The 26,479-nt window shown below is 44.2% G+C and overlaps 1 protein-coding gene and 1 non-coding gene across 2 annotated transcripts in view; one reads left to right on the forward strand and one right to left on the reverse strand.

Annotated features, from left to right (window-relative positions):
- Positions 1 to 26,479, reverse strand: part of FAT2 (FAT atypical cadherin 2) — a 107,605-nt gene that overhangs the window by 26,335 nt on the left and 54,791 nt on the right. Inside the window, exons 4-14 of the mRNA XM_028718313.2 lie at positions 25,691 to 25,752; positions 22,337 to 22,648; positions 21,364 to 21,574; positions 16,518 to 16,657; positions 13,078 to 13,353; positions 11,761 to 11,971; positions 5,931 to 9,986; positions 4,979 to 5,175; positions 3,441 to 3,594; positions 2,361 to 2,594; positions 291 to 680 (exon numbers count right to left, since the gene is read on the reverse strand). Of these exons, the coding sequence (XP_028574146.2) occupies positions 291 to 680; positions 2,361 to 2,594; positions 3,441 to 3,594; positions 4,979 to 5,175; positions 5,931 to 9,986; positions 11,761 to 11,971; positions 13,078 to 13,353; positions 16,518 to 16,657; positions 21,364 to 21,574; positions 22,337 to 22,648; positions 25,691 to 25,752 (6,243 nt within the window). The remainder of the gene's footprint in view (positions 1 to 290; positions 681 to 2,360; positions 2,595 to 3,440; positions 3,595 to 4,978; positions 5,176 to 5,930; positions 9,987 to 11,760; positions 11,972 to 13,077; positions 13,354 to 16,517; positions 16,658 to 21,363; positions 21,575 to 22,336; positions 22,649 to 25,690; positions 25,753 to 26,479) is intronic.
- TRNAA-UGC (transfer RNA alanine (anticodon UGC)) lies at positions 18,191 to 18,261 on the forward strand. Its single transcript has one exon. It is a non-coding gene; the product is annotated as a tRNA-Ala (tRNA).

Genomic DNA, 26,479 nt, shown 5'->3' on the forward strand with positions numbered 1-26,479 from the left:
AAAATATAACTATTTCAGATAAAGCAACATTTCCATTCAAAAGTGACCAAAATTTACTGCTGTATTTTTGAGTGAGAACAGAACAACCACTACTTTTTCCTTTCCCCCACCCTATAAAACCATTGCTCTGCATTGTTGATAGATTTGTCGTTGGATCTGTATAGAAAGGGACCAGGGGAATTAACTACAGAGTGTAAGAGAAGCACCTGGGATAGACAGGAGAAGCCAATTTGCAGAAGAACAAAAGTATCATTGGCTTATCTTGCCTGCTGAGTAAATAGCCCACTTACCTGTGCTGGAATGGAGCCTGAATTTCCCATGATCATTTCCATTCATTATTTCATACTTGATCTCGGTGCCCTGAGCACTATCCCTTGTTAATGAAGACAGATTCAGAATCTCTGTGCCAACAGCCACATCTTCCTGTACCACAACCACGTATTCCGTATCCAGGAACACCGGCAGATATTCCTTCAGATCCACTACTGAGACGGTGACAGTAGCAAAGGAGGAGAGGGAGCGTGGAAAACCCCTGTCTGTGGCACACACGGTGAGCTCCAGCGCCATCACCTGTGATTCTTTTAGAGGCTTCTCCAGCCGGATGACACCAGTTGCCTCCTCTATTGAAAAGTGGCCATTAGCTGACTCAGGAAGAGCATAGACAACTTCTGCATTAAGACCTGGGGGGAAGGGTGGACCCACAAGAGACAGAAATATTACAGGAAAGACCATTTCATTTCCATCCTTATTTAATACATGGGAAACAAGCATACCTAGCATCTCATTTCTTGCCTTAATAATCAGAGATCCAGGCTTTAACCTGGAGTAAGTGGCAGTGCTTCCTGAAAATAGCATAAATTATAGGTTTACGTGGACGTTATAGATTGCGTTTTGTTATTATTTGATGAAGAGTGGAAGGTTACTGTGTTTAATTTTGCAAGTGCTTGCAGGTTAGGCGTATTGTCATGGCACAAAATGGGGCAAATCAGATTCTAAGATTCATGTTTCTTTGCAAGAAACAATTATGATCAAAAAGAAGTGGAATCCTTCCAGATGATATCATTTTTTAATAACTTTGGATCACCTGGGGGGTTAAATCTTCCATAATAAATGAGAAAAATGATCTGCAGCAAACTACTCTATAGGCAGCATGGGTGTTTCTGCTGAATAAAGATCAGGTTTTTCCATCTGTTTAGATTAAAAAATATATATATAAAACCATGCCGCAGATTTATAAGCTGATTGGAAACAGCAAATAACTGGTTTTGCAATGGCGTGGATAGGGAGAGCTTCTTCATCTCTGGTAGGAAAGTTTAAAAGTCAGAAAATTTTGGAAAATAGTAATTAACTTCAAAGAGACATACTTGAAATATATTATAATCCGAGAGGCTGAAGGCTTCAGGTATCTAGTTTCTGTTCAGTTTCAATTGCTCTAGTTATGACTAGGATTAATTATGTTAGGCTATATAGAAATGAGTGACTATACAGAATCTGTGAAACAATACCATTGGCATTATAAAGTTACCAGATTGATAGGGTTGCCATATTTCAAAAAGTAATATGTTGATCTTTTATTAGAAACTCACCGGGTTTCCCCTGATACTGTATTTTGCTGATGTCCTGAAAATCAGGACATGTCAGGAATTTTCCTGACATATGACAAGTCTACCAGATTAATGAAAGAGAGCTGTCTCCAACAGCCAATGGTCTGTATTAACTAGATACATAGGCTATTTCAGATCATTTACCTATGATACGACACAGCTACTCTAGATCTGGGAACTGTTTAATATATTACAATCACATATGATACACTTTTATATATTACTGTCATGCATGATACAATTTGGATCATACATTTTGTATTAGCATACAAATTTTTGCTCTTCATTATAATGTGAAAAGAGTCATCCTAAAAATGACACACCCACCCAAAGATTTTCCACTGCAGAAAGAATTTCCCATTAATCTATCTAGGCATAGCTAAACTTGAAACTCAAATTTCAGTAGCATTTGATTTCCACATCATATTTGCACAAATCTGTCAATGGTCCATCAAATAGGTGCTTGCCTATGAGATGTCTTCCTAAATATCCTGAACACTCACTCTCTCTCTCTCTCTCTCTCTCTCTCTCTCTCTCTCTCTCTCTCTTAATCATTAAATTGCTTTGGGATGCTTCATGGGAAGTGGTTCATTAACAAAATAAATAAACACATACATAAATATCTTAACAAGATTACAGAAAACACTCAAGATACTTAAAATTAAGTTACTCATGAATGATATATTTTCTTCATTTGCCAAAAATATTGATCTGTTTGTACTATAAACTTGCAATAAACACCACATTTTGTCTCACCTTCATCAGGGTCCCTTGCGGAGACAACTGCCACGGGAGTCTTTACTGTGGTGTTATCAAAGACAGCTACTGCACAATGACTGGGAAAGAACCTGGGAGCATTGTCGTTTGTATCCTCTAGGTCCACAGTTATGCCCACCTGGCAAAAACGTCCTCCTCCATCTGTTGCCTTGGCAACAAGCTGGTACTTGGGCTTCAGCTCCCGGTCAAGTAATGAAGAAGTGGTCAGCTCCCCTGGCGTGGGAATGATCAGAATGAATAAAGACATAAATACGGGACAAGTTCCATGGGATCCTGGGCTTTTAAATTGATAAAACATGCATGCTTACCCAAATATTAAAAAAAATAAATGGCTCCAGGCTTTGGAACTCATATTTATTAGCCGATAGCCTTCTCTGCTCTGCAGAGTTGCCTGAGTATGCTGTTCTCTCTTGGACTGGTGCAGAGAAATACGGACAGCATGTACCAGTCTCTTTAGAAATAGACCTTACTAGATATTATACTATTGAAAAATCACCTTCTTCAAGAGCTCATACCATGTGGGAATATTCTGAAAATAATATAAATCCAGGCCAGGGATGTCAGAAGGCAACAATTTCCATTCTGATGTGTATTCTTCACAATCAGCGCTGTTTCTATTCTGCTGCAATTCGGTTTTCAACAAATACTACATTATTTATCCCACTGTCTGCTCATTAACAAGATCAGCACAGTTATTTATATAACATCAACTGCCCTTATGTAACTTAAATTCATTGCGGTATAAAGACAACATTAAAAAGTAATTAATTAGGCATGGTTTGTGGGCTTAAAGGCGTTCCAACAAAATTGTGAATGAATACCAATTGTATTTTCTTGACAGGCTATGCCCACGTGTGGTGGATATCCCTGCATTCAAAATGCTGCTCCACAACACATGCTGACTGGGGCTGATGGGAGTTGGAGTCTAAAACATCAGAAGGGAGCCATGTTGGGGAAGGCTAGCACACAGGGACAATATTCTGATCTCTAATGTATGTGCAAAGAGTGGGAATGAGAGTCAGGGATACCCTGGAGGGTTGAGGAAGATGCCCATCTTACCTGTATGGGGGTCTAATCTGAACTCATCAGCACCAGATCCATGGAGACTATAGGTAATTTGGCCATTGCTACCAACATCAACATCTGTGGCTGACACTTTCAAAATAGAAAACCCTTGAGGCACATCTTCTGAAACTCTCTCTTTGTATGGTGTCTGGAATGAAAAGAAAGGATGTTTTCAAGTGAAAAGTCTGACTTCATTCCAAGTGAAATGCCTTGCTGAAGTGGTCCACTCCATTAGCAGATGCCGGGATTCAGAATAGTGATGAAATGCTCATTTCTTGCATTAGCAGAACCTATCTAGTTTAACCCCGATGCCTAAAGGCAAGGCTATGCATCCACAGGCATATGTATTGGCCTGGTTGACTTTGCTATAGCAAATGGTGAAGGTGAGGAAATGCGGACCCAGAGAGAAGAAGACCACTGGAATCCTAATGAAGGATGTTTCAAGCTTTCTAAAAGAAGAATGAGCTGCATATATAGGCTATAAATACAAACAGCCATAGATCAGCCTCTGCCATCCTTACCACATTGTGTGTCCTAGGCAGAGTAAGAAAAGGGAAACAGTTACAAAATTCCAAGGCGCATAGCTGCTCAGGAGTACCTAGCCTACCAGTTGTGGGGTCACTGCAAGAGGGCAGTGCAGCAGGGAGTTACGTGCTGTGCAGACGCAGTGAAAGGAGCACTGGATTGCCTATGTTTGTGCACCCATGCAGTGCCACCCTCCCAAAATGTCACCCTTCCCTCTCTTCCTCCTGGTAAGTGGTACTGGCACTGCTGCTGAAAGGCCAGGTACAGTGGTACCTCGGGTTAAGAACTTAATTCATTCTGGAGGTCCGTTCTTAACCTGAAACTGTTCTTAACCTGAAGCACCACTTTAGCTAATGGGGCCTCCCGCTGCTGCTGTGCCGCTGCCGCACAATTTCTGTTCTCATCCTGAAGCAAAGTTCTTAACCCGAGGTACTATTTCTGGGTTAGTGGAGTCTGTAACCTGAAGCGTCTGTGACCCGAGGTACCACTGTATATGATGGCACACCTCCCCACAGACCACTCCTGCAACTGTTCATTAAATAAGGCCAGTGAATGCTCATTATCTAAAACTCATAAAGGACCTAAATCAGGCATCCCCAAACTCGGCCCTCCAGATGTTTGGGGACTACAATTCCCATAATCCCTCACCATTGGTCCTGTTATGATTGGTCTATCACCATTGGTCTATCTTCTCCACCTTGAACGATATTATATTGCCTCCTCCTTCTCCCCCAATGAGGTACAAGGCAACAGAATCACAACACATGTCATAGTACTTCTAAAACAAGAGGAATGGGATGACTCAACACTGCCAACATGTAATTGCTCAAGGGGTTGTTCCACCTTACAGGGTGGCTTCTCCAGGTCAGCTTTGGTTCCAAATTGGCACACAGCTAGTGGTGTGGGGGTTTCTCTCTCTCTCTCTCTCTCTCTCTCTCTCTCTCTCTGTGTGTGTGTGTGTGTGTATGTGGACGAGGAGACACAACTTTATAGACATACACAATCACCTGCTTGCATTCAGGGCTATTATCATTGACATCAAGGACTGAAATCTCCACTTCTGTTGCTGCTTGAAACTTTCCATCAGATACCATGACTTTGAGCAGATATTTTTCTCTTTCTTCCCTGTTCAGAAGCTTCTTGGAAAAAACCTTCCATTCTCCATCAACTTCAGCAACGCTGAACTGTCCCAAGATATCTCCTTCTGATAAGGCAGAGAAGGCATCATAATTGAAGACAATACAAAGTAAAACAAAAATAAAAAAAACTAAGAGTTTAAGGGGAAGAGGTAAAGAAAGGAGACAAGCACCCTGACATTGCCATCCTATGCATGCATACTCAGAAGTAAGCCCCATTAAGTTGAATGGGACTTACTCCAACAAAGTATAGGATTGTATTCTGTGTCTCTTAAGTCTCATTCCTCTGTGTGGGACGTCAAGAAAATTTGTTTGCCCTAGTTATAATGAACACGCTGCCCCACTGACTGCATCTATGTACTTGACTCTGAACAGAATCAAAACTGCTATATTAAGTCTATGTGGGCAAGATTCAGGTAATGAGCTCGACTACCAGAAGCCCACTTCTGCGATAGGGCTTTCCAGTCGCTGCCTCCCACGCCCTGAGGGAATCCCCCAGAACAGCATGAGGAGGAGAAAGGGGAGCATAATGTGGCTTAGGAAGGAGCCAGGGATTGCTTTGGAGTTCTCTGATTTCAAAGGGTTGTCCTTCCAGGCAATGTCGGCATGTAGTTTTCATGCCTGCACCCCACAGTACCACCTGATTTGAAACATGTTGCATGACGCGGTCCTTAGTTAATAAAGGCTATCATCTGATATTATCAGCTGCAGAGATTTCAGCAAGACTAACTGTAGGATAAGGTGCTTCTCAAAGTCAAGCAAACCTACCAGAAAACATGTTGTATTCTATTTTATCAAAATGTTAGGAGAGATAGGTTCTTACCAGTGATGTAACATGTGACTTGTCTGTTCTGCTCTGAAATATCATTGTCCACAGTTCTAAGTGTGGTGATCATTTGCCCAGGCTCAGCGTTCTCAACCACAGACCCTTTGTAGATTTCAGAGGTGAACTGTGGAGCATTGTCATTTTCATCAGTTATGGTAACCACCACAAGGGCTTGAGAAGAAAGCTGGTGTTTCCTACCATGGTCTGACGCCACAACAAAAAATTGGTAGGTTTCTTGAACCTCACAATCTAGCTCTTTAAGAGTCATGATCCAACCACTTTCACTGTCGATGGTGAAGAGCTCTCTGATGTTGCTTGGTTCTGATCCTAAGCTATAACTGACTTGCCCATCACTTCCAGTATCTTGATCGTTGGCAGTGACCTGAATCACAGTAGTTCCTGGTGGCATGTTCTCCATTACAAAGGCCCTGTAAGGATCAGCCTCAAAAATAGGCTTGTTGTCATTGACATCTTTTACATGGATGTTGATGGACACCAAAGAGACCAAGTCAGTATCCTGGTGTGAGCAGTGAGCCAAAACATCAATCTGGTACCATTTCATCTTCTCATGATCCATTGCCTTCTCAATAGTCAAGGTGCCTGTTCGTTTATCCAAAGCAAATATCCCCTCTTTATTGCTTTCAGCAGTGGTACCTTTCACCAAACTATAGATGACAGGGTCCTCTGCCACAGCACTAACTGATCCTATTTCGGATCCCTCTGGGAGGTCTTCAGATGCTGAGAAGGTGTATAGTGGCTCAGAAAACCTTGGCAAGGACACCTCCTTTGGAACAACTTGAAGATTCACTGGAACAACGGAATTCCAATTGGGAGGTCCTGCATCTTCAGCTTTGACTTTGAAGTTCACTGTCCTGTTTTCTAGCCTGCGGAGACTCTCTTTGACTTGAACAACTCCAGTTGCAGTGTTAATCTCAATCACATCCTCTGCAATAACCTCCTCTACTGAATCAACAGAGTAGGTGACGTCAGCATTCACTCCTTCATCAGCGTCATAAGCTAGTACTTGAATGACTGGTGACCCTCTGCTCACATTGGACTGGATAGACAAGATGTATTCAGAAGCTTTGAACTGTGGCGGGTTGTCATTTTCATCTGTGAGTATGATTTTGACAGTACAGAATGCCACCTTTCCTCCCCCGTCCTTGGCCATGATTTTAATAGCAACAACTCTCTCTGTGGAATTTTCTCTGTCCAACTTCTGCAGTGTTTCAATGCGTCCCTTGTCATCTATTGCAAATTTCTCTTGGCCAAGCTTGTTTATGATGGTGTAATCTACGGTGCCATACAGGCCATCATCTGGGTCAGTGGCTAGCAATTCAATCACTTTGGTTCCAACCTTGGCATTTTCAGCCAATACGGCTTCATATACATCCTGCTGAAATGACGGACTGTATTTATTTACATTTGTGGTATTGATGTATACTGGCACTGTGGTTTTAAACACGCCATCTGATGCAGAGACTCTGAGGTTGTAAAAAGACTCCAGGTCCCTTTTGCAACGATTCAGTGTGGAAATGATTCCGGAAGTGCTGTCAATGGTGAAATGCCTTTTCTCATTCCCTGAAAGGATTAGATATTCCAGTCTATGGGTGTCCCTGCTATCAGGGTCAAAAGCCTGGACTTTTATCACAACATGGCCACAGGGGACCATTTCGCTCACATTGGCTTCATAGTGAAGCTGACTGAACTTGGGTGGGTTGTCATTGATGTCTAACACACTGATCATCACAAGGGCTTCAGTGCTGAGAGGAGGCATTCCATGGTCTGTGGCTCTCACTCTAATGCGAAATTCATGGTTGGCTTCATAATCTAGAACCTGAGTTGTTGTTATTTCACCTGTGCTGGCATCAACATTAAATAACTTTGACGCGTCTGAACGGTCTTCCAAGATCTGATATGAAACCACTTTGTTCCTCCCCGAATCTCTGTCAGTAGCAAGGAGCTGTATGACGGGGGTCTGAGCTGGCAGGCCTTCGGTGACTGACGCAGTATAAACCACCTGAGAGAATTCAGGAGGATTGTCATTGATGTCCTCAACCTCTACTTCTACCATTGCTTCTGAAAAGGCACCCATTGCTGTGTCTGTAGCTCTGACTGTAAAGGCATGTTTTGTGTCAGATTCATAGTCTAGTTGGCTGGTGACCATAAGCACACCGGTCTTGAAGTCAATGTTGAAATGTTTAAGAGCTCCTTCTTCCACAATGTTGTATATTAAACGCAAGCCTTCAGGGCTCCGAGCCTGGATGTGGAGAATAGACGTGTAGAGTGGAATGTTTTCAGGCACTTTCACAGTATAGAAGAGGCTTTGGAAGAGAGGGTTGGATTTGTCCCTCACCATGATCAGAACCTCTTCTTCAGCATACAACGGAGGTTCACCGGCATCTCTGGCAATCACTTTTAGTATGTATTTATTTAAAGTTTGAAAATCAAGAGGTTTCTTGAGTGAGATGTCCCCTAAGTAAGGGTCAATCCGGAAATACTTGTAATCTTCTGCAAAGGAATAAAAAATGACTCCATTATTCCCCAGATCCCAGTCAGTGGCAGAAACCTGAAAGATGACATCACCTGGCTCAGTGCCATCCTGCATAGCTATATAATATGGCACATTTTCAAAATGGGGTGCATTGTCATTAATGTCATCCACATAGATTTTGAGCATTGCTTGAGACACCCTTGGGGGATTTCTAATGTCCTTTACTTCCACTGCAATATCATAAGTGTCTTGAGTTTCACGATCAAATTCTACGCCCTTGGTCTGTAGCACTCCTGAAGACTGGATCACCCTGAACTTCTCTGTGCCATTCATGATGGAGTAGAAGAGGGGTTCATTCAGTTGATTCCCAATGACACCAAGAGCAACCAGAGTTTGGATATCTGTGGTGTTTTCCTTCACTGTTGCTGTATATAAATCTTGATCAAATTTTAAGGTACTGTCTTGTGGTTCAATAAAATGAATCCTAACCATAGCACTAGCTGTATATAAACCATCTCCAGCTCTAACTGTGAGTTCATGATAGCGTTCTAAGGTGGTAGCATTCAGCACAGAGATGAGGCCAGTTGTTGGATGAATGTAGAAAACGTGATCAGGATTCCCTTCTACTATACTGTAGGCTATCTCTGAGTCCGCATCTTCTGCATGTACGGTATAAAGCTCCATCCCGTGATGGACAGGAAGCCCTACAGAAAGTTCATAAATATCTTTTGTAAACACAGGAGGACAATCATTAACATCCTTGATATAAATGGTGACCTCAGTGGGTTTGGAAGCAAATAAATTGGGTTTCCCACTGTCACGCACATGGACACTGAAGTGATGAACTGGGACACGCTCGTAATCAATTTCTGCGCAAGTAGTAAGAGTGCCCATGCTTGGATCAATTTTGAAAAAATCCAGTGCCTCTGGCTGCAAAATTTCATAGACCAACAAGGCATTAGAATCTCGGTCAGCATCTGACGCATGAATCACAAGCGGCGCATTGTTTTCATCCATAATCATACTTCCCAATGGAACGTTCTCATTGATCCGGCCAACAAAGGAAGGCTTAGAAAAGATAGGCACATTGTCATTCTCATCTATTACATAAACAAACACCAGAACATCCATAAATGCTCCGGCCATATTGGTGCCACGGATTTTCAGCTGATAAGATGAAGCCTGCTCAAAATCTAGATTCCTTTGTGTTGAAATAAGGCCAGACTGATAGTTGATGGAAAATAACCCATCTTTATCTCCTTCTTTTACTTCATAGGTAACAGACGAAAGGCTCGTGGCTGAAACAAGGATGACAGGAGAGCCAATAACAGCAGATTCACTGATCTCTATAACATACTCCTCCTCTGAAAACTGTGGAGGTGTGCCATCAGAGGGCTTCATAAAAATGTTCACAGTAGCAGAGTCCTTCAGTTGTGGAAACCCTTGATCTTCTGCCTTTACAGTGAGAACAAATCTCTCTTGCCTGGTCTGATCCAGCTTCTGAGACACTGTAATAATTCCAGACAACTTGTCTATAGCAAAGAAGTCTCCATTGTTCCCTGAAAAAAGAAAGAAAGGCTCACATGAAGAATGAAAAACCACCTTTAAATTGCTGTTGTGTTTATTGGTTTTCGTCACCCATCTGATCACCCACCTAACATGTACCCATTTCATTTATTAGGAGATAATTACTCTTAAAAACACTTGTTGATGGGACCCGCCCCCCAATTATTTTTCCCTGAAACTTGCGCTGTTAAGACAGTACCATATATATATGTGTGTATATATATATATATATATAACAGCATTTCTAACAGTTAAAATGAAAGGCTTAATAGTCAGTTCTGATCTACTTTATTTGGAAGTAAGCCATTGCTTTTTCAGTGGCGCTTATTTCTGGAAAAGGACTGCAGCTTTAGGGACAAATAGCCTTACTCAACAGAGCATAATGGGAAACAATGCCTTCCCTGGCAGGCTACACTTTGTTTAAAGAGATTTAGAAATGTGAAACGGTATTAGCCGCACATCAATTCAAAAAGTTAAACAGACTTTCATGCTACACTTAGGAGCTGCTGGCTTGGAGATGTAAGGCTGTGAAAAGTGATAGGGAGCAAGGTGTGTTTGTGTTGCACTGCAGACCAGAGACCTGAACTCAAAGAAGAAAAATGCTCATAGAAAAAGAATCACAACTCAGATTTGTTCAACACGTTGGCTAAAATGGTGGCCCATTTTTATTTTTAGATGCCGCTTCTGTCCAGAATGAGCAGAGTGATTCTGACCTGCTGAACATTTTATGATGTGTCCACATGGTGGGGGTGACAGGAGAATGAATAAATGAACAAACAAACAAACAAACAAACAATAGTGCTTTGCTGGCTGGCATAGCTGAGCAAACAAGTGCTAAGAAAAATTTCCAAATCATACGAGCCTTTAGATTGGTAAGCAACAATTATTTATGTGCCTTATGATCTCAAGTGATTAAATTATGGCTATAGTAGCTTTTGGAGTATTTTTGATATGACATTTATTGTACTAATGGAATCGATTATTTAAAGTAGCATAGCCTTATGGTTTTAAAATGTTTATACATGGTATATTGAACCGATATGAATTATTGTTTTGTGTGTTTGGCTTTACAGCAATATGTATATACACTGATGAAGGATATATTTGGAAATGGGTGCTTTATGCTAGCTACTCCGCCTTTTTTTTGCTCATTAGCATTTGATGCTGAATACACTATAATTCATATAAACTGAAATTTCAAATCAGCGTTCTTGTCTTTTTTTGGTTTACCAGGCAGAGAGCCAAGGAGCAAGCAAGCAGTGGCACCTACTACTCCTCTTTCTTACATTCCCTGTAGTTTAGGCCTGTAGTTCTTACAATCCCTGTAGTTTAGGCAGGTAAACAAGCAGGTTGCAATGGTGATGAGAAGGAGCAGGTCTTGTTGGTGGGCTTCCACCTGTGGTGTGTGCCCTTGGCAGATGCACAACCTGGGAATGTGGTCAATGAATTTGGAGCCTGTGGTTAGACTTGGGGAACCCAGAGGCCCTGTCCTCAGCACACAAGATGGAAAGTGAAAGGACAGGGGCTGAGGAAGGACATGAGTCCTGCAGAACCAGGTCCATCTAGTCTAGCATCTTGTTCTCACAGAGGTCAACCAGCACATTCATATGCCAATCCACTCCAGTTCATGCAATTGTCTTGCTCCTATTAGTCTTGCATTTATAGCACACTGGGAAAAACCATATTTAGATAGCACATGCCATTACACTCAGTATTCAGGGAAACACTTGCATTCATAGGCAGCTATAAATTGCTCGAGTCCCTTACCTGCCTCAAGGCAGTAGTGGATTTCAGCATTCACTCCTCGGTCTTGATCCAGGGCTCGGACTTGCACAACCTCTGTGCCTATTGGGGCTGCATCCAGAACTTCTGCCTTGTAATGGAGGCTGGAGAACTGGGGAGGGTGGCTGTTGCAGTCCTCTACGTGGATGACAATTCTGGCAAAGTCTCGCTTGACCGGGACTTCCTGGTCTCGCACCTAAGTGGCAGAACAGGTGGACGCGTGAATGTCAGTCTTAGAGAAAAGAAGACATTCATTGCAATGTGACACTTCCCAGCTGCAGAATGCCAAATGGACCTGGGGGAAAGGGACAATATGGACTTTGCATTGCAACCACTCTCATTCATTTGGATGAACCCGTGAGCCACATCTCAATCTCCTGATTCCAACAGCAACAGAAAAAGACTCCTACCCTGCAAGTGCATCAACTCCCAGTTCACTGCTGTTCTATGTGCACCTACGTGGTGGAAGGCAGGGGCAACCACAGACATCTAGTTGGCTGGTGCTGTTGCACCATGTCCCAATTGGAGCTCAACCTCAGGAGCCAATAAGAGCCTTCATTTGGCGGGTGGGCAGGGCTTGGGTGTGGACCAGAGGGAAGCCTTGTTGGAGGTGGATGTAAATAGGAGCCCTGGGCTGTGGCTTCAGTACTCAGTGCCATCATCAACTCCCCCTCCCTCCCTCCTACAGTTTCAGGATGTTCTTTGGTCACTGGTTAAAAAGGTCACAATTGGCCCATGGCTGTGAGGTTATTGCCTTTCCCATAGCAAGAGTGTATGTTTGTATATGCTTATCTATTCCTTACTGTCACATTTTTGGTAAGGAAAGGCATTGGTGGGGATCCATAACTTATGGGGGGACTATCATAAGGGGTATTAGGTGTGGTGCCTCAAGGTCTTCACCCTAGCTTGGGGGATCAGGGCCAATGGCCATAGATTGGCACATACCCCAGGTTGCCATCTCAGTGGCACTTGGCATGGTGGGCCCAAATAGTGTGGCATCTCCTGCATGGTAGCCTCAGCAGTTGGGCAGGGTGGTGGTGGGCTTTTCTTCCCAACAGACAGACAGACCCCATCCCAACCCAATATATTGACTGTAACCAATAAAGTAATGGCCATGCTTAACCCACAATAGTATCTTTGTGTTTCGGTGATTGCACCCTGACACAACACCTAGCTGTGCACGGCAACAAGTACACGTTGAGTGAAATTGAGAAAAACTGCTGTAAGGCACTCCAAGCCCATGGGATAGAGTTGGATATAAATCAAATAAATATACAAGTTGCTTTCCTGTGACTCTCATACCATGACTGTCAGGGTGTGCAGCGACATGGATTGCGAATCAAGTGCTTCCGCCATCATGAGTGTGCCACTGCTTGGGTCCATCTGAAAAAGCTTCATGCTTCTGGGATCCACGCTGCTCTGAAGGGTGTAGATCAGTCCTTTCCCATGGTCCTTGTCTGTTGCACGGACCCAGGCAATTTCTGTCCCGGGAGGCGTGTCTTCTGGAATGTGAGCCTCATATAGATACTCCAAGAACTTGGGGGAATGCTGGTTAATGTCAATCACACGGATATAGGCCTGCAAGAGTGTAGGGAGAACATATGTAAGAGAGAAAGCAGGGTGGGGGCTGGAATGATGAGGTTAATTCTTAGACAAGCACAGCAATTTTGACAGAAAACTCTATTGCGGTTATTTTTTGTAGCTTTCAGCATGCCAGAGTTAGCAGGCTTTGGACGTGTGTTCCCTGCCAAGTGCATAAATGCATATCTAAAACTTGTGTTCCAGAGAGCTTCTATGCGGTTTTTGTCAATGACTTGATGTGAGTCCCGTTCTAGGCTTGAGGTCTTTGGTGGATGACTTCTGCTCTGGATATGCCCTCCGTGCTGGTTTCCCACAGGCATCTGATTGGCCACTGTGAGAACAGGATGCTGGAGGAGATGGGCCATTGGCCTGATCTAGCAGGTTCTTCCTATGTTCTTATGTGGGCTTACATGGCAGTGGGACCAGGTGACATAGGGCCACTGTTTTCATTCCCCACCATGTCCCCGAGTGACGGTACTTCAGGGGCATGGAATTAAAAGTGCAGCGAGAACTGCTTGTGATGCCTGTCTGGAAAAGAACAGGGGGCACAGGGCAGGTGTCAGTGGTGGGCTCTAATAGGGTGCCCAGCTTGAACGAGATGACACTATATCTGAAGTGATGACCTCATGGAGGAAGGACTGCAGCTCAGTGCTAGAGCATCTGCCTCGCACGCAGAATTTCCCAGGTTCAATTCCTGCCATCTCCAGGACTGGGAATGTCCCATCTGAAACCTTGGAGAGCTGTTGCCCATCAGCATAGACAATACTGAGATAGATGGACACCGCATAAGGTAGCTTCTGATGCTCCTAAAATAGGATGAGGCATCCCAGCCAATCATACTGAAGTGTAGGCAAATGAGGCTGAGGATTATGAAGGTGAAGGATAAGGATAAGCAACAGCAAAGGGGACCGGAAAAACTCAGACACCATTAATGTTTGGTGATAATCAGTTTAGCAGCACTGGATGTACATTCTGTTTTGAAACAAGCACTGGAATTAGAAACTTATTTGGTGTAGTTGCACTTCTGCTTATTTCATCCCAGGAAACTAACAGAATAAGGACAGGAATGACATGGTGGGGAAAGTGTACAATATATCAGAAGCAGCCTGGAAACGTATTTGCAAGAGCCTGGAAACGTATTTGTAACAGGAAAAAATAAACCCATCCCTAAGCTCGCTGTCAAATGTTGCAAAGAGAATTTGGCAATCTCTGTCTATTTGATCCAATTGTTTTTCATCGCAAACCGCATCTTGGAAGGAGACGACCTGATGCAATCGCCTGCTTTCTTCAATGAAATCCAACTTGCCATGATTTTGCAAGAGCAGGTTCACCAACATACCCAGCAGTGATTGTCAATGCCAAAGTAAACAGAAGAAAAGTTCCTGGAGGCCGGGATTGCATGTCAGCCAAGGTGTCAGAAGATGACTCTTAGTGGCAGCAGAACAATGTTATAAAGACGTTGAAAATACCATCAATCTACTACTGAGTCACACTGAAACAGCACCCTCAGCATCTGCTTCCCACCATCTCCTAGGTTTTACATAACTTTAGTGGCTATCAGTAAAGCAATTATCAGATTAAATCCCTGCTAAAAACCTTGTTTTCCCAGGCAAACCTCTACATATTCACTCGTTGGCAGGAGTGAAAGGTGAGGCTACCTACCTGTTGGGAGACAAAATGCATGTCTACACTATAAATATCAGGTCACTTTTGAACTCATTAGCTGTCATGGCTACTGGCCAAAGACACCCTGAACAACAGAGATCACAGATCTATAGCAAATAATTCTCAGTACAGTATCTTGACAAAAGTTACAATTCCCAGATTGCTTCAGAGAGACTCTGACAGCTAAACCAGTATCAAAACAGTTTAGAGATGCCTTCGGATTTGGATTGACATGTGCAAAGGAAAGAGGTGGATTGGTGGAACCATTTTTGGTCCTCACCTTTCTCCTGGACGATAATAGGCCTTACAAATGCTGCCAGTTATGTGCAATAGGCAATTGCATTAGATGCAGAATTATTCTGACTGCTCAGACCCTGGGACATAGAAATCTGCCTTACCCTGAGTCAGACAATTGGTCCAGCTAACTCAGTATTGGCTACATAGACCACCAGCAGCTCTCTGGGATTTCAGGCAGCGTTCTCTCCCAGGCCTACCTGGAGTTGCCAGGGATTGGTAATGAACTTGCCAATCTAACGAACTTAGGAAGCCTCAGGGCTTCCGCTTCACCATGATTCAGATTCAGGATTCAGTTCCTCTCATCCTGGCCACACAAGGAAGAATACTCATCAATCTCAAATGCCTGCCATAATTATCTCAATACATATCTTCATGTGGAGATGTGCTGAAATACAGTGTCATGGATGATGTGGTTGATCTGGATGAATGAATAAGCCCTTTGTTGTTTTGGGTCAAAACTGATGTAGTGCAGGAGACTGTCATCAGCTTACTCTTTTAACATAGGAAGCTACCTTATGCTGAGTGACACCATTGGCCCATCTAGCTCAGTACTGTCTAAATTGACAGGCAGCAGCTCTCCAGGGCTTCAGGCAGCCCTACCTGGAAATGTCAGCGATTGAACCTGGGAGCTTCTGCATGCAAAGCAGGTGCTCTAAGCTGCTGCCCTCTCCCATGTGGCTTAGTACAGCTCAACACAGCAGCACAATGACCAGGTAAGAGGAAAGGGAACGCAATCTCCTCTCTGACAGACTGCATGTTTGCTCATTTACATTAAGCAGTGGTTAGGCTTAGCTTTGCATGCAAACTGGGCCCCTGAGTCTCCAAGTACTGTACCACAGTTGGCCAGCATCTGCAGAGGAAGGAATTTAAGAAAAAGTGACACCTTTGGTAAATGTTCTTATCTTTATTTTTTGCTGTGCATTGAGAAGAATTTGAGCATTGAGTTTGGGGTGTTTCCCCCAAGTGAGCTTGCATGAAAGACGATGCCATTTTGCTAACCTACACAGGCCAAATTGGGAGCTCCTTATAGCACCTTATCCCCCAGTCTTATGCAAATTCAGCTGAATCATGAATTTTTAGCATTTTGGCAAAGTAATTTTTTGAGAGAACTCTATCTGTGTATGTTCTTATCCTAAGTTCTTATAGAAACTCTCCCTGAGAATACAGAAGGGTTTGGACAGGGCTTTGTGGATGCTCACCTGTGTCTTGATGATGCTCGATCCATCGGTGACCTGCACTGTGAGGTTGTAGTTTGATCTTTTCTTTGCATCAAGGGTTCTCGCAATAACAATGCTGCCAGTGCTCTTCTCGATGTCAAAATCCATGTCATCATCACCACCTTAGAGGAAAGAGATAACTTAAGTAGATATGGTAGGATTTTTGACGGAGGAGGCCAGGTGTCTGAATAACAGCATCTCCCCGGGTAGGCAGGGGTCCAAGAGGAAAAAAAGTATCCTTGCAGCTGGTAGCATTTACAACAAATAAAATATATCCAGAGGCAGGTAGCAGAATAGCAAAAAGGTGGGTGGAAAACCTCTGTGAAAGGCTTCTATTGTCCTCATTGCATCTTTGTTTATTTTCCTTCAGTTTTGCATAGGCTTGAGTGCGCAATAATGCCTAGTTTGCTGTTGAAATGCTATACAAGGTGAAGGGAGCTGAAATTAACCAGTGGGACACAGAAGGGCATGTTCTGTTGAAAAGAAGGAATATTGGGAGAAATTGGCAGGGGAGAGGACATTTGCTGGCTTTGCTTCAAGGTGTGATGCTTAAACCACTTCCCCTCTCTCTGTTGAGACTTGCTCCGATTCACGGAAACATCTGTAAGATTTGCAGTGGAGCAAGCCACCCCAAAAGAAGATGTTTTGGAAGCCACTGCAGAGTTCTTATACATTTCCCCACCATTAGTTACAATTGGATAAGGACTTAAATAATGCACATTTAGCATCTGAAGACTGAAATAAGACAGAAAAACCCGCAGCTTTATTCTCCAATAGTCCATAAAGCTAAAGAGCAGGCTGCATAGATGATGAAAGGTAGTCAGAAGCCAGTGATTCTGGCATGAGCTTGAGCAACCTGTGGCCTACCAAATGAAATGCAGCTCACCACCAACAATAGTGACCAGGCAGAGGCTGCAAAATTGCGAGGTTACCTGGCAGGCCACAATACCCATTTGGTGGGCTGCTTTCAGCTTGGAGTGTCCCAAGTTGTGTAAGGCTGACTATGATAATCTATGGGTTATTCTCCAAGCAAGGTTTCTTAGAGCTCTTTGTGTGACTATACACTGAGTTAGAGAATGTATCCTGCTTCTACACTAGGCATCATCTTGTGGAATAGTGATGCTGTGTTCCCTGACATCTGCATGACATCATGAGCGAAACACCCTCCCATTTTTTCTCCTTTCTCTGCCTCACCCCATCCCCAGAGCTTAGAAAATATACCGTAACTTTTCTGCACAATTGGCTAGCTGCACAATCTCCCCACCACTATTTCACAGCTTTCCCTGTCACATAAGGCCTGTATAGACTGCTCTATTTTGTCCACCATAGTCCACCTCTTTTCTCTGGGAATCAACTCTGTCATGTTAATCCTTCCATTTCCAAATAGCATTTCCTCTACAGCTATTTCTCCCCCCATCCCCCCCCAAAATTGCAGGCATATGTTGAGGTGGGAGGGGGATCATGATCAGAATGGGAGTGATAGTCCATACTACAGTCCTGACAAATATCCCTTTCAACCAAGATGATCAAGGGTCTGCAAACCAAGCCTTATGAGGAATGGTTGAGGGAGTTGGGGATGTTTAGCCTGGAAAAGAGGAGACTGAGAGCAGATATGATAGCCACCTTCAAGTAGTTACAAAAGTTGCATTGGGGAAGGGCCATAGCTCAGTGGTAGAGCATCTGCTTTGCATGCAGAAGGCCCTAGGTTCAATCCCTGGCATCTCCAGGTAGGGCTTGGAGAGATCCCCTGCCTGAAACCCCAGAGAGGTGCTGCGAGTCAGTATAGGCAATGCTGAGCTAGCTGGACCAATAGGGAAACTTCCTATGGTCCTATTTGTGTTCCAGAGATCTGAAAGTAGAGTTCTTTGAAGCAAAACAGAAGCAACTGGGAGGCTTTGATGGAGGGTCACCATGGATCTATTGTGTCATGGATAGAGCGCAGCCTTGATGCAGGAGAGATGGGAACTACTGTGGTGCCTCGGGTTACATATGCTTCAGGTTACATACGCTTCAGGTTACAGACTCCGCTAACCCAGAAATAGTGCTTCAGGTTAAGAACTTCGCTTCAGGATGAGAACAGAAATTGTGCTCCGGTGGCACGGCAGCAGTGGGAGGCCCCATTAGCTAAAGTGGTGCTTCGGGTTAAGAACAGTTTCCATTTAAGAACGGACATCTGGAACGAATTAAGTACTTAACACGAGGTACCACTGTATGGCTTTAAGAAGCTGTAGTTTCTGCGATAACAGAAACCGTTTCACAGATAACAAGGGGAAACTAAGATGCTATTGTATGAGTTCCTGAAATGGTGGAGCAAAACTATATGGAGTAGGTAAATGTAGTTCTGCTCATACAGGCCACCTGACTTGACACGTGAACACTCCTGGCTTGGGTGGCACTGGAGAAAGTAGTAAGCCCCCAAGTTTAAAAAACTAAATTTCAAATAAAATGAGGCAAGTAGAGAATATGTCAGAGGCGGTGAGGCACTGGTGGTCATCAGCGATCTCATGGGTAATAAGCAGTTAGGGCCTGTTACATTCACAAAAGCCTATCCCACAATAGCAGTTCCAACAGCCATTAATGGGGGACCTGGGAAAGAATCTTTGATCTGAGTACTCAGAAAAATATGTCCCTAAGGGAAAATGTGTTTGGCTCTCCTGAAGTAATTTAGGAAGAGCCAGGAATGAAAATGAGAGTGGATCAGAGGCACCAAGATTTTAAAGAAACAGTGCCTTTACAGAAAAAGGAGCAACGGGGAAAAGGGATGGGGCCAGACAACGTCTGGAAGAAAATGAACATGTAGAACTATTTGAGCAGACAGGTGCGGACATTGTCTGACTTGCATTATAAATCACTTGAGCAGACAAGTGGAAGGGAAGGGCGTTATAGCACCAAGAGAAAATTTTGGCTTTGGAACTCAAGGGCAGCTCTATGTGTGAACTCGCAATGTCCTCTGCTGTGACACTAGGGAAAGTCCACACTTTCTGGGGAAGCCTAGTCACCCGGGGATAGCTCAGTTGAGAGCGCATGAGACACAGGGTCATGGGTTTGAGTCCCACGCTGGGCAAAAAAATCCAGCACTGCAAGGGGTTGGACTAGATGAATCTTGTGGTCCCTTCCAGTTCTACGATTCTATAATGCTAATTGGACAGTTGCAGAAACAGACCATGGCTGGGGAACTAAAGGTCCTCCAGATGTTGCTGGTTCCCCATCCCTACAGAGGAGCCCCATATACCACTTTTTCCACTGCCTAAAGCAGAAGGCTGCATTCTGTTTCCTTCTCACAGAACTGTTGTGTAGATAAAAAGAGAGAGCTACATATCATGTATGCCATCCCAACCTGAGCTTCTTGGGGAATGGAGGGGTGTAAAACACAATTTCTAAAATAGAAAAGGGAACTCCGCCAACGCTAGCTTGAGTATGCCAGCCAAACAAGGTAATGATTCAGGGCAAAGGATTACCCAGACTCACTGCGTGAAGGAGGTCCCATATTGTAAACAGTGTCTGATTTAGGAGAATAGATAAATACTGAGATTAAATTCCAAAGAAAATACCTGCAAGGGGACACAATGCGGGCAGACTGTCCCACACAAAGGTAAACTTTCCTCAAGCATTGTGAATTCTGTACTGTGTTGATTCTTGTCCTGCCTTCATTGTATTTGTACTCTATTATCCATGCCCAACTGCACCAGGCACAGAAGCATTCCTTGGAGGTGCCCTGAGAAGGACAATTCTTGCAGGTCTGCAAGCTATCTGCCTTCGGGAATGGCTTCACTCAACAGAGGCAAAACAAAAACAAACAAACAAAAAGCCCCAAAGCCCCAAACTAAACCTTAAGTCTGCAATGTACTGCCAGGAAATAGGAATTACGCACTCACAGATCAGTACAGCTGAAAGATACATCAACGATCAGTCAGATGTGCAGGATACAAATGAAATGATCTTGGCACCTAAGAATTACTTCAAAAATCTATGCATTCCTGAAATTCTACCATTAAATGTGCATAAAAACCTACATGAGCCTGGGGAACATCTTACAGATGTTGCAATATACTATGAAAAAGGTAAACCCCCTTCAGAACCATGAGTTCTTGAAGATGGAAGTAAGACCACAGTGGACACCCACTCATGTCCCAATTATTAATCCCAGTGAGGTCCATATCTCCAACAACAACAAAAATGCATTGATCATTACACTGGAATATCTAACTAGAATGGGTCTCTCTTAACTCTTGCAAAAATATACAGATGAGATTTGTATCTTTAGACATCCTTCTACATAATGAAAGCATAGGGCATCACCTACTAATGGGGGAAAGTAGAGAAGAATAGGAATAAAACATAATAGATTTTTATCAAGGGAATTGCTGAGCATTCATAGCAGCTCCCTACCAACTTAACATTTAAAGACTTTCAAAACCCCTTGTGGTCTCTCTCTCTCTCTCTCTCCTGTTGGTTTGTTTTTATTGCTGTGGGGAATAGTTATGATTACCACATATTTCCTGTGAGCTGCAAAGATGTGTTTTTGCTCGTTTGCAACACAAGAATTTTCATTTAAGGTTGGGAGAGTGCCAGAAATGCCATTTTGCAAAGTGCGATGGGTAGGTAACGCAAGACCTGCACAATGCTTTTTGTGGGACAACTGCTTGAGTCAGCCTCCATGCTGCTCCTTGCCAGCGCCAAGGCCTTGACTCTAATGTGCCTGCCATCTAAAATAAACAGCCTTTGTTCGCTCGGGGCATGTGCGTGCCAAATATCTGGGGAACCGAGGCAGCGTTTTGTCAGCCCAGAGTCACCCTCAGAGCTCATTTCCCAGCCGCATGCCACTCACCTGTGATATTAAACCAGAGCTGGCCGAGCCCAGCCTCCACGCTGATCACTCCCACCATGTGGTTCACTGGGTCTGTTTCCATGACAGCAAAGTTGAAATGAGGCTCATCAAAAGTCAGAGGCTCTGAGGACGGGAGGGGCTTAGGGATCCAGTTGACATGCAGCCTCACGCTGGAAGAGAGTGGGGGGCTCCCACCATCAGTAGCCTTGACCTGCCAAGAGAGACACCAGCTTACATGCAGTGGAAACCAAAGTTGCTCTTGCCAATGTTCCGAGTGAACCTAATAGGATAGGACATCAGCCTTTCATGGTTCTCTTGCCAGAAGCACCACAAAGTGGGCAGCCTGCAGTTACCTTTGCCTTCCTTCAGCTGGTAGGTAAAGTGTACACCTGGATGGCATCCATTTGCTTGCCCCTGTTAACTTAGCAGGGTTCATGCAATACAAGAGTTTGATAGGATTTCTTTGGCAAATGTAAAGCTGCTGACTCTGGTCTGACTCTGTAGCCTGCAGAGCTTGTTGCTCAACATACAGAGGAAAATAAGGAGACCCCTGCTGGACCTGACCATCTAGTCAAGTGTCCTGCTGCCCACAGTGGTCAGCCAAGATGCCTCCAGGAAGTTCACAAGGAGGGATTGAAAATAGCAACCCTGTCTTGCTACTCCTCCCCAGTAACTGGCGTCCAATGATGACCCACCAAACTGCTCTTGGACTACCCATGCAAACTGAAGAAGGTGATGGAGTATTTTGTCTTCTGCAACATACGTGTTGCTGTTGTTTCATGGCAGGTTTGGGCTAAATAGGTTTCACATGTTCTTGATGTAATTATGTTGCCCTGAGATCTATGGATGAAGGGCAATATACCAATGAGACAACAACAACCTGAATACCCTCTTTGATTACAAGGCTCTTAAATACTCAAGCAAAAAACTACTGTCTGCCTCCATCCTCCTTAACTTCCTATATCTCACTCACCGTCAATATGTTGTACTCCTGGACAGGAAAAGCCTTTTTGGAGAAGACCATGCCTGTCACTGGGTGGATGCTGAAGACTCCGTCACTGTTTTCTTCAAGGCTGTAAGTGACTTGGCAGTTCAGTCCCTCATCCCGATCTGTGGCAATCATCCTGTAGACTGCCAAAGGAGTCTCAGATCCTGTTTTCTGTGGTAGATTAACCATGAAGAACTTCTCGGAAAATGTGGGAGGATTATCATTGACATCTGTGATGTGGATTACAACTCTACTGGTGGATTTCAGAGTTGGATCCCCATTGTCTGAAACAGAGACCTATAAGGAAAAGCCAACAGAGTATCAGATCTGAAGCCTCGAGAAAACAGTTAATGCTCATGAAACCCAGATGTTTCCCTGCTATGGCAGAGGAGAAGATCCAAGGTCCTCCAGATGTTGCAGGATGCCTGTAAGCATAACCAATGCTCTGGGATGATGAGAGTTGTAGTCCAGCAACATTTGGAGGATCTCCTAATATCTGACAAAGTCTTCTGGGAGTGGTTGAAGTGTTACAATGTGTGGTTTGCCTACATTGAGGGTTAAGGGTTTTATCCAATGCTGCTGTCACATTCAGGCAACAGACTTCTGCTTGCTCAATGGAACCTGCCCCTGCTTCCCCTCAGGCCCCCTGTGTACCCTCAAAATCTGCTCCAGAGCATTGGGGAACCCTTTTGGAGCATGAAAGGACCAGAGAGGAATGGGAAGTCCTGCTGCATGAGGAGGAGACCCATCATGCAAGGTTGGATACAACCTTACAGAAGCTGCCTTATATTGAGTCAGACCATTGGTTCATCTAACTCGGTGCTGTCTATACTGACTGGGAGTGGTTCAACCCAGTTTCAGAAAGTGGAGATGCGAGGACTTTCTGCATGCACAACACTGAACTGCAACCCAAACAGTTCGGTGTGCATGTGTTAGGTGGAGAGATATTAGTGAATAAAAAACTAGAGACCACTCATGAAGGTGTCATTTCAGAGATGCTGTCCAATACAAAGCATTCTCTTTTGCATTGACTCTTGCCAATAATGAATCTTTGAGCAAGCTGAATATAGCTCATTTGAAAGAGCTGCTGTTTGTAGAAGCAAGCCTGCAAAATGGAGCAGATTCTCTCAGGCAGCAGCCAGGAGCTAGTAAGTTTAAACTAAGAATGCCAACTGGCCAGATGGGAAAAGGGTGGTGGTGATGGGGAACAGTCTGTCTGAATTCCCCCTGCTTTCTTTGGAGTTATTTGGTAGAAAGGCAAATAGAAAGAAAGGATGAGGGGCATCTTATGTTGTGTGCTGGGATCTATCCAACCTCTGCTCCAGACCCAACAAAAACTGCTAAAGGACTCCAAGCCTGTACTTGCTTCTGAAAGTGCTTCTGTACTCCACCTTCTGACAGAGACAACTCTTCAAAAGTTGGCAATCTGAATATGTGCTACATTTATTGAAATGTATTGTTCCTACCAGCACCTATGAATTTTGGTATGAGCTATTTTCTCAGAAGGGACGCGGGTGGCGCTGTGGGTAAAAGCCTCAGCGCCTAGGGCTTGCCGATCGAAAGGTCGGCGGTTCAAATCCCCACGGCGGGGTGAGCTCCCGTCTTTCGGTCCCAGCGCCTGCCAACCTAGCAGTTCGAAAGCACCCCCGGGTGCAAGTAGATAAATAGGGACCGCTTACTAGCGGGAAGGTAAACAGCGTTTCCGTGTGCGGCTCTGGCTCGCCAGAGCAGCGATGTCACGCTGGCCATGTGACCCGGAAGTGTCTCCGGACAGCGCTGGCCCCCGGCCTCTAGAGTGAGATGGGCGCACAACCCTAGAGTCTGTCAAGACTGGCCCGTACGGGCAGGGGTACCTTTACCTTTACCTTTGATTTTCTCAGAATGTGTTTGAGTGCAGCACAGTGGTTAGAGGAATGGCCATAGCTTGGTGGTACAGCATCTGCATCTGAAGAGCCACTGTCAGTCAGCATGGACAAAACTGCATTACATGACCCAGTGATCTGACTTTGTTTTTAAGGCAGCTTTTTATGTTTCTTTTGGAGGATGGGCTAAAACCCAGTGGTACACCTTGCATGCAGAAGGTCACAGGTTCAATCCTCATCATCTTCAGGTTATAGCCAGGAGACACCCCTGACTGAAAATATAGTCCTTACACTAAAACCAGCCTTCTCCAAACCAGGGCTCTCTAGGAATTTTGGACTACAACTTCTATTATCCTTAACCACACTTGGCCATACTGGCTGAGACTAAGGATGGGTGAAAATGTCTGTGTTTTTTCCCTCTGTTTCTCATTTTCCCAACCTTAAGAGCAGTTCCCAGACATCCACATCAGTCTGTGATATTATTTTTTCTTAAAGTCAACGAAGATTCAGCATTCTAGTGTGCATTTCTCTTAATATACACATTTTCACATAATTTTGTTGAATAAATACATTTTTTTGCAAAGCTAAAGAAATATATTTCACTAATACATGCATTTTTATGTACACTTTACCCTAATTTGTGCATTTTTGTACCATTACTTTTCCGGAGCAGAGTGTGAATTTTGAAGGGTGCCTGTGTTTCAGTTTGCTCATTGTTTTGGAAAGTGTAGATTGGATAAATTTCACTTTATATGCAAGTGGAGTCAAATTCCTCCCTTCTCCCTGTCTGAGACTGATGTAGTCTAGAACAGGCATGTCCAAAGTCTGTTTCAGGGGCCTAATGCAGCCCGACCGATCAGTTTAATCCAGCAGTTTCTTTCCCGGAGTAAAATCCTAAAAAAACCCTCAACAACTTCAATCCTAAGCAAAACCTCAACAACTTCAACCCTAAAAAAACAACTTGAATCCTAAAAAAAAGGCCAACTTTGGTCAGCCTTTTGGTCGACCCTCAAGGCCCTTCACTTCATCAAATCTGGCCCGCTTTGAAAAAAGTTTGGACACCACTGGTGTAGAACATCTCCTATGAAAGCCTCAGAACCTGCCACCTACTACCTCTTAGTTCGGAGACTGCATTTCAGTACCATGTAGTAATGAAATCCCCTAAGTGTCCATTTTGTCAAAAGGGGCAGGAAACCACTTGCCCCCCTTTACTCTGCAAGGGCTTAGAAGCAAGATTCCTGTTGCAGCCTTTCAGTTAAGAAGCTAAGCCAGGAGGTATTAGTGAGGCTGGCACTGGGGGCAAACCCACAAAAATGCAGAACAAGCAATTATCTTCCTGAGCAATTTGGAACTGATGGAATGAGTCCTCCTCTTTGGTGTGCTCTGACTTGCAAGGAAATGTTCTTTGAGGACTTAAAAAAACAACACACACCACTTTCAAGTAAATAAAAGTAATTACAACTTCGTCATCACTCACCTCTAAGATATGCTCAGCCCTGTATTCACGATCGAGCTGCCGAGATGTGGTATAAATCAGGCCTGCCATGGAGAGAAAAAGACCACGATCAGTTCCAAGAGCCCATGTGCTGTTGTGCCTCGCTCACCTGCCATGCCAACGCGACCCGATTCTAAAGGTGGTGCTGCCCTGAAGCAAATCTATGCCACAAGCAAAAGAAGCTGATAGTTTTTTGAAAAAAACACTTCCTGCCTCCCAACCATGGAAGTTTTCCATACTTCTTATATTAACCAAAATGATTTATTTCATTCCCTGGCACTTCCAACAAGTTTTCCCATTCATCTCACCGAATAATGCAATATTTGAGGCCCTCCACCTCTGGAGATGCCATATCAGGCTTCAGAGTCGAAGGATAATACTAATACTAATACTAATACTACTAATTATAATTAATTTATTATTTGTTTATTTATTAATTATTATTTCTACCTCGCCCCAGGGCCGTCTTAAGCATATCCGGTACCGTGGTGCAAAGCTCCCTCTGGTGCCCCCATTTCCCAATTTTTTAGGGAGGACAGCACTGCCAGCAGGGCTGGAGGAGGCGGGCAGTGGCTGGAGGGTGGCTCCTCCGGTGGGGAAGAAGCGGAGGCTGGACGTGCCGCTTCCCGGCTCAGCTGGACGCTTCATGCCGTGGCGGCCACTGCAGATGGAGGCTCCAGGCACGGCCCTGCTTCAGCGCGGCATGGCTGAGGCGGGCAAGGGCGGCGAGCTGATGCCGGGAGGTGCCACATCCAGCCTCTGCCTCTGCCC

Source organism: Podarcis muralis, chromosome 2, assembly GCF_964188315.1.
Source record: "Podarcis muralis chromosome 2, rPodMur119.hap1.1, whole genome shotgun sequence".
Classification (NCBI taxonomy): Eukaryota; Metazoa; Chordata; class Lepidosauria; order Squamata; family Lacertidae; genus Podarcis; species Podarcis muralis.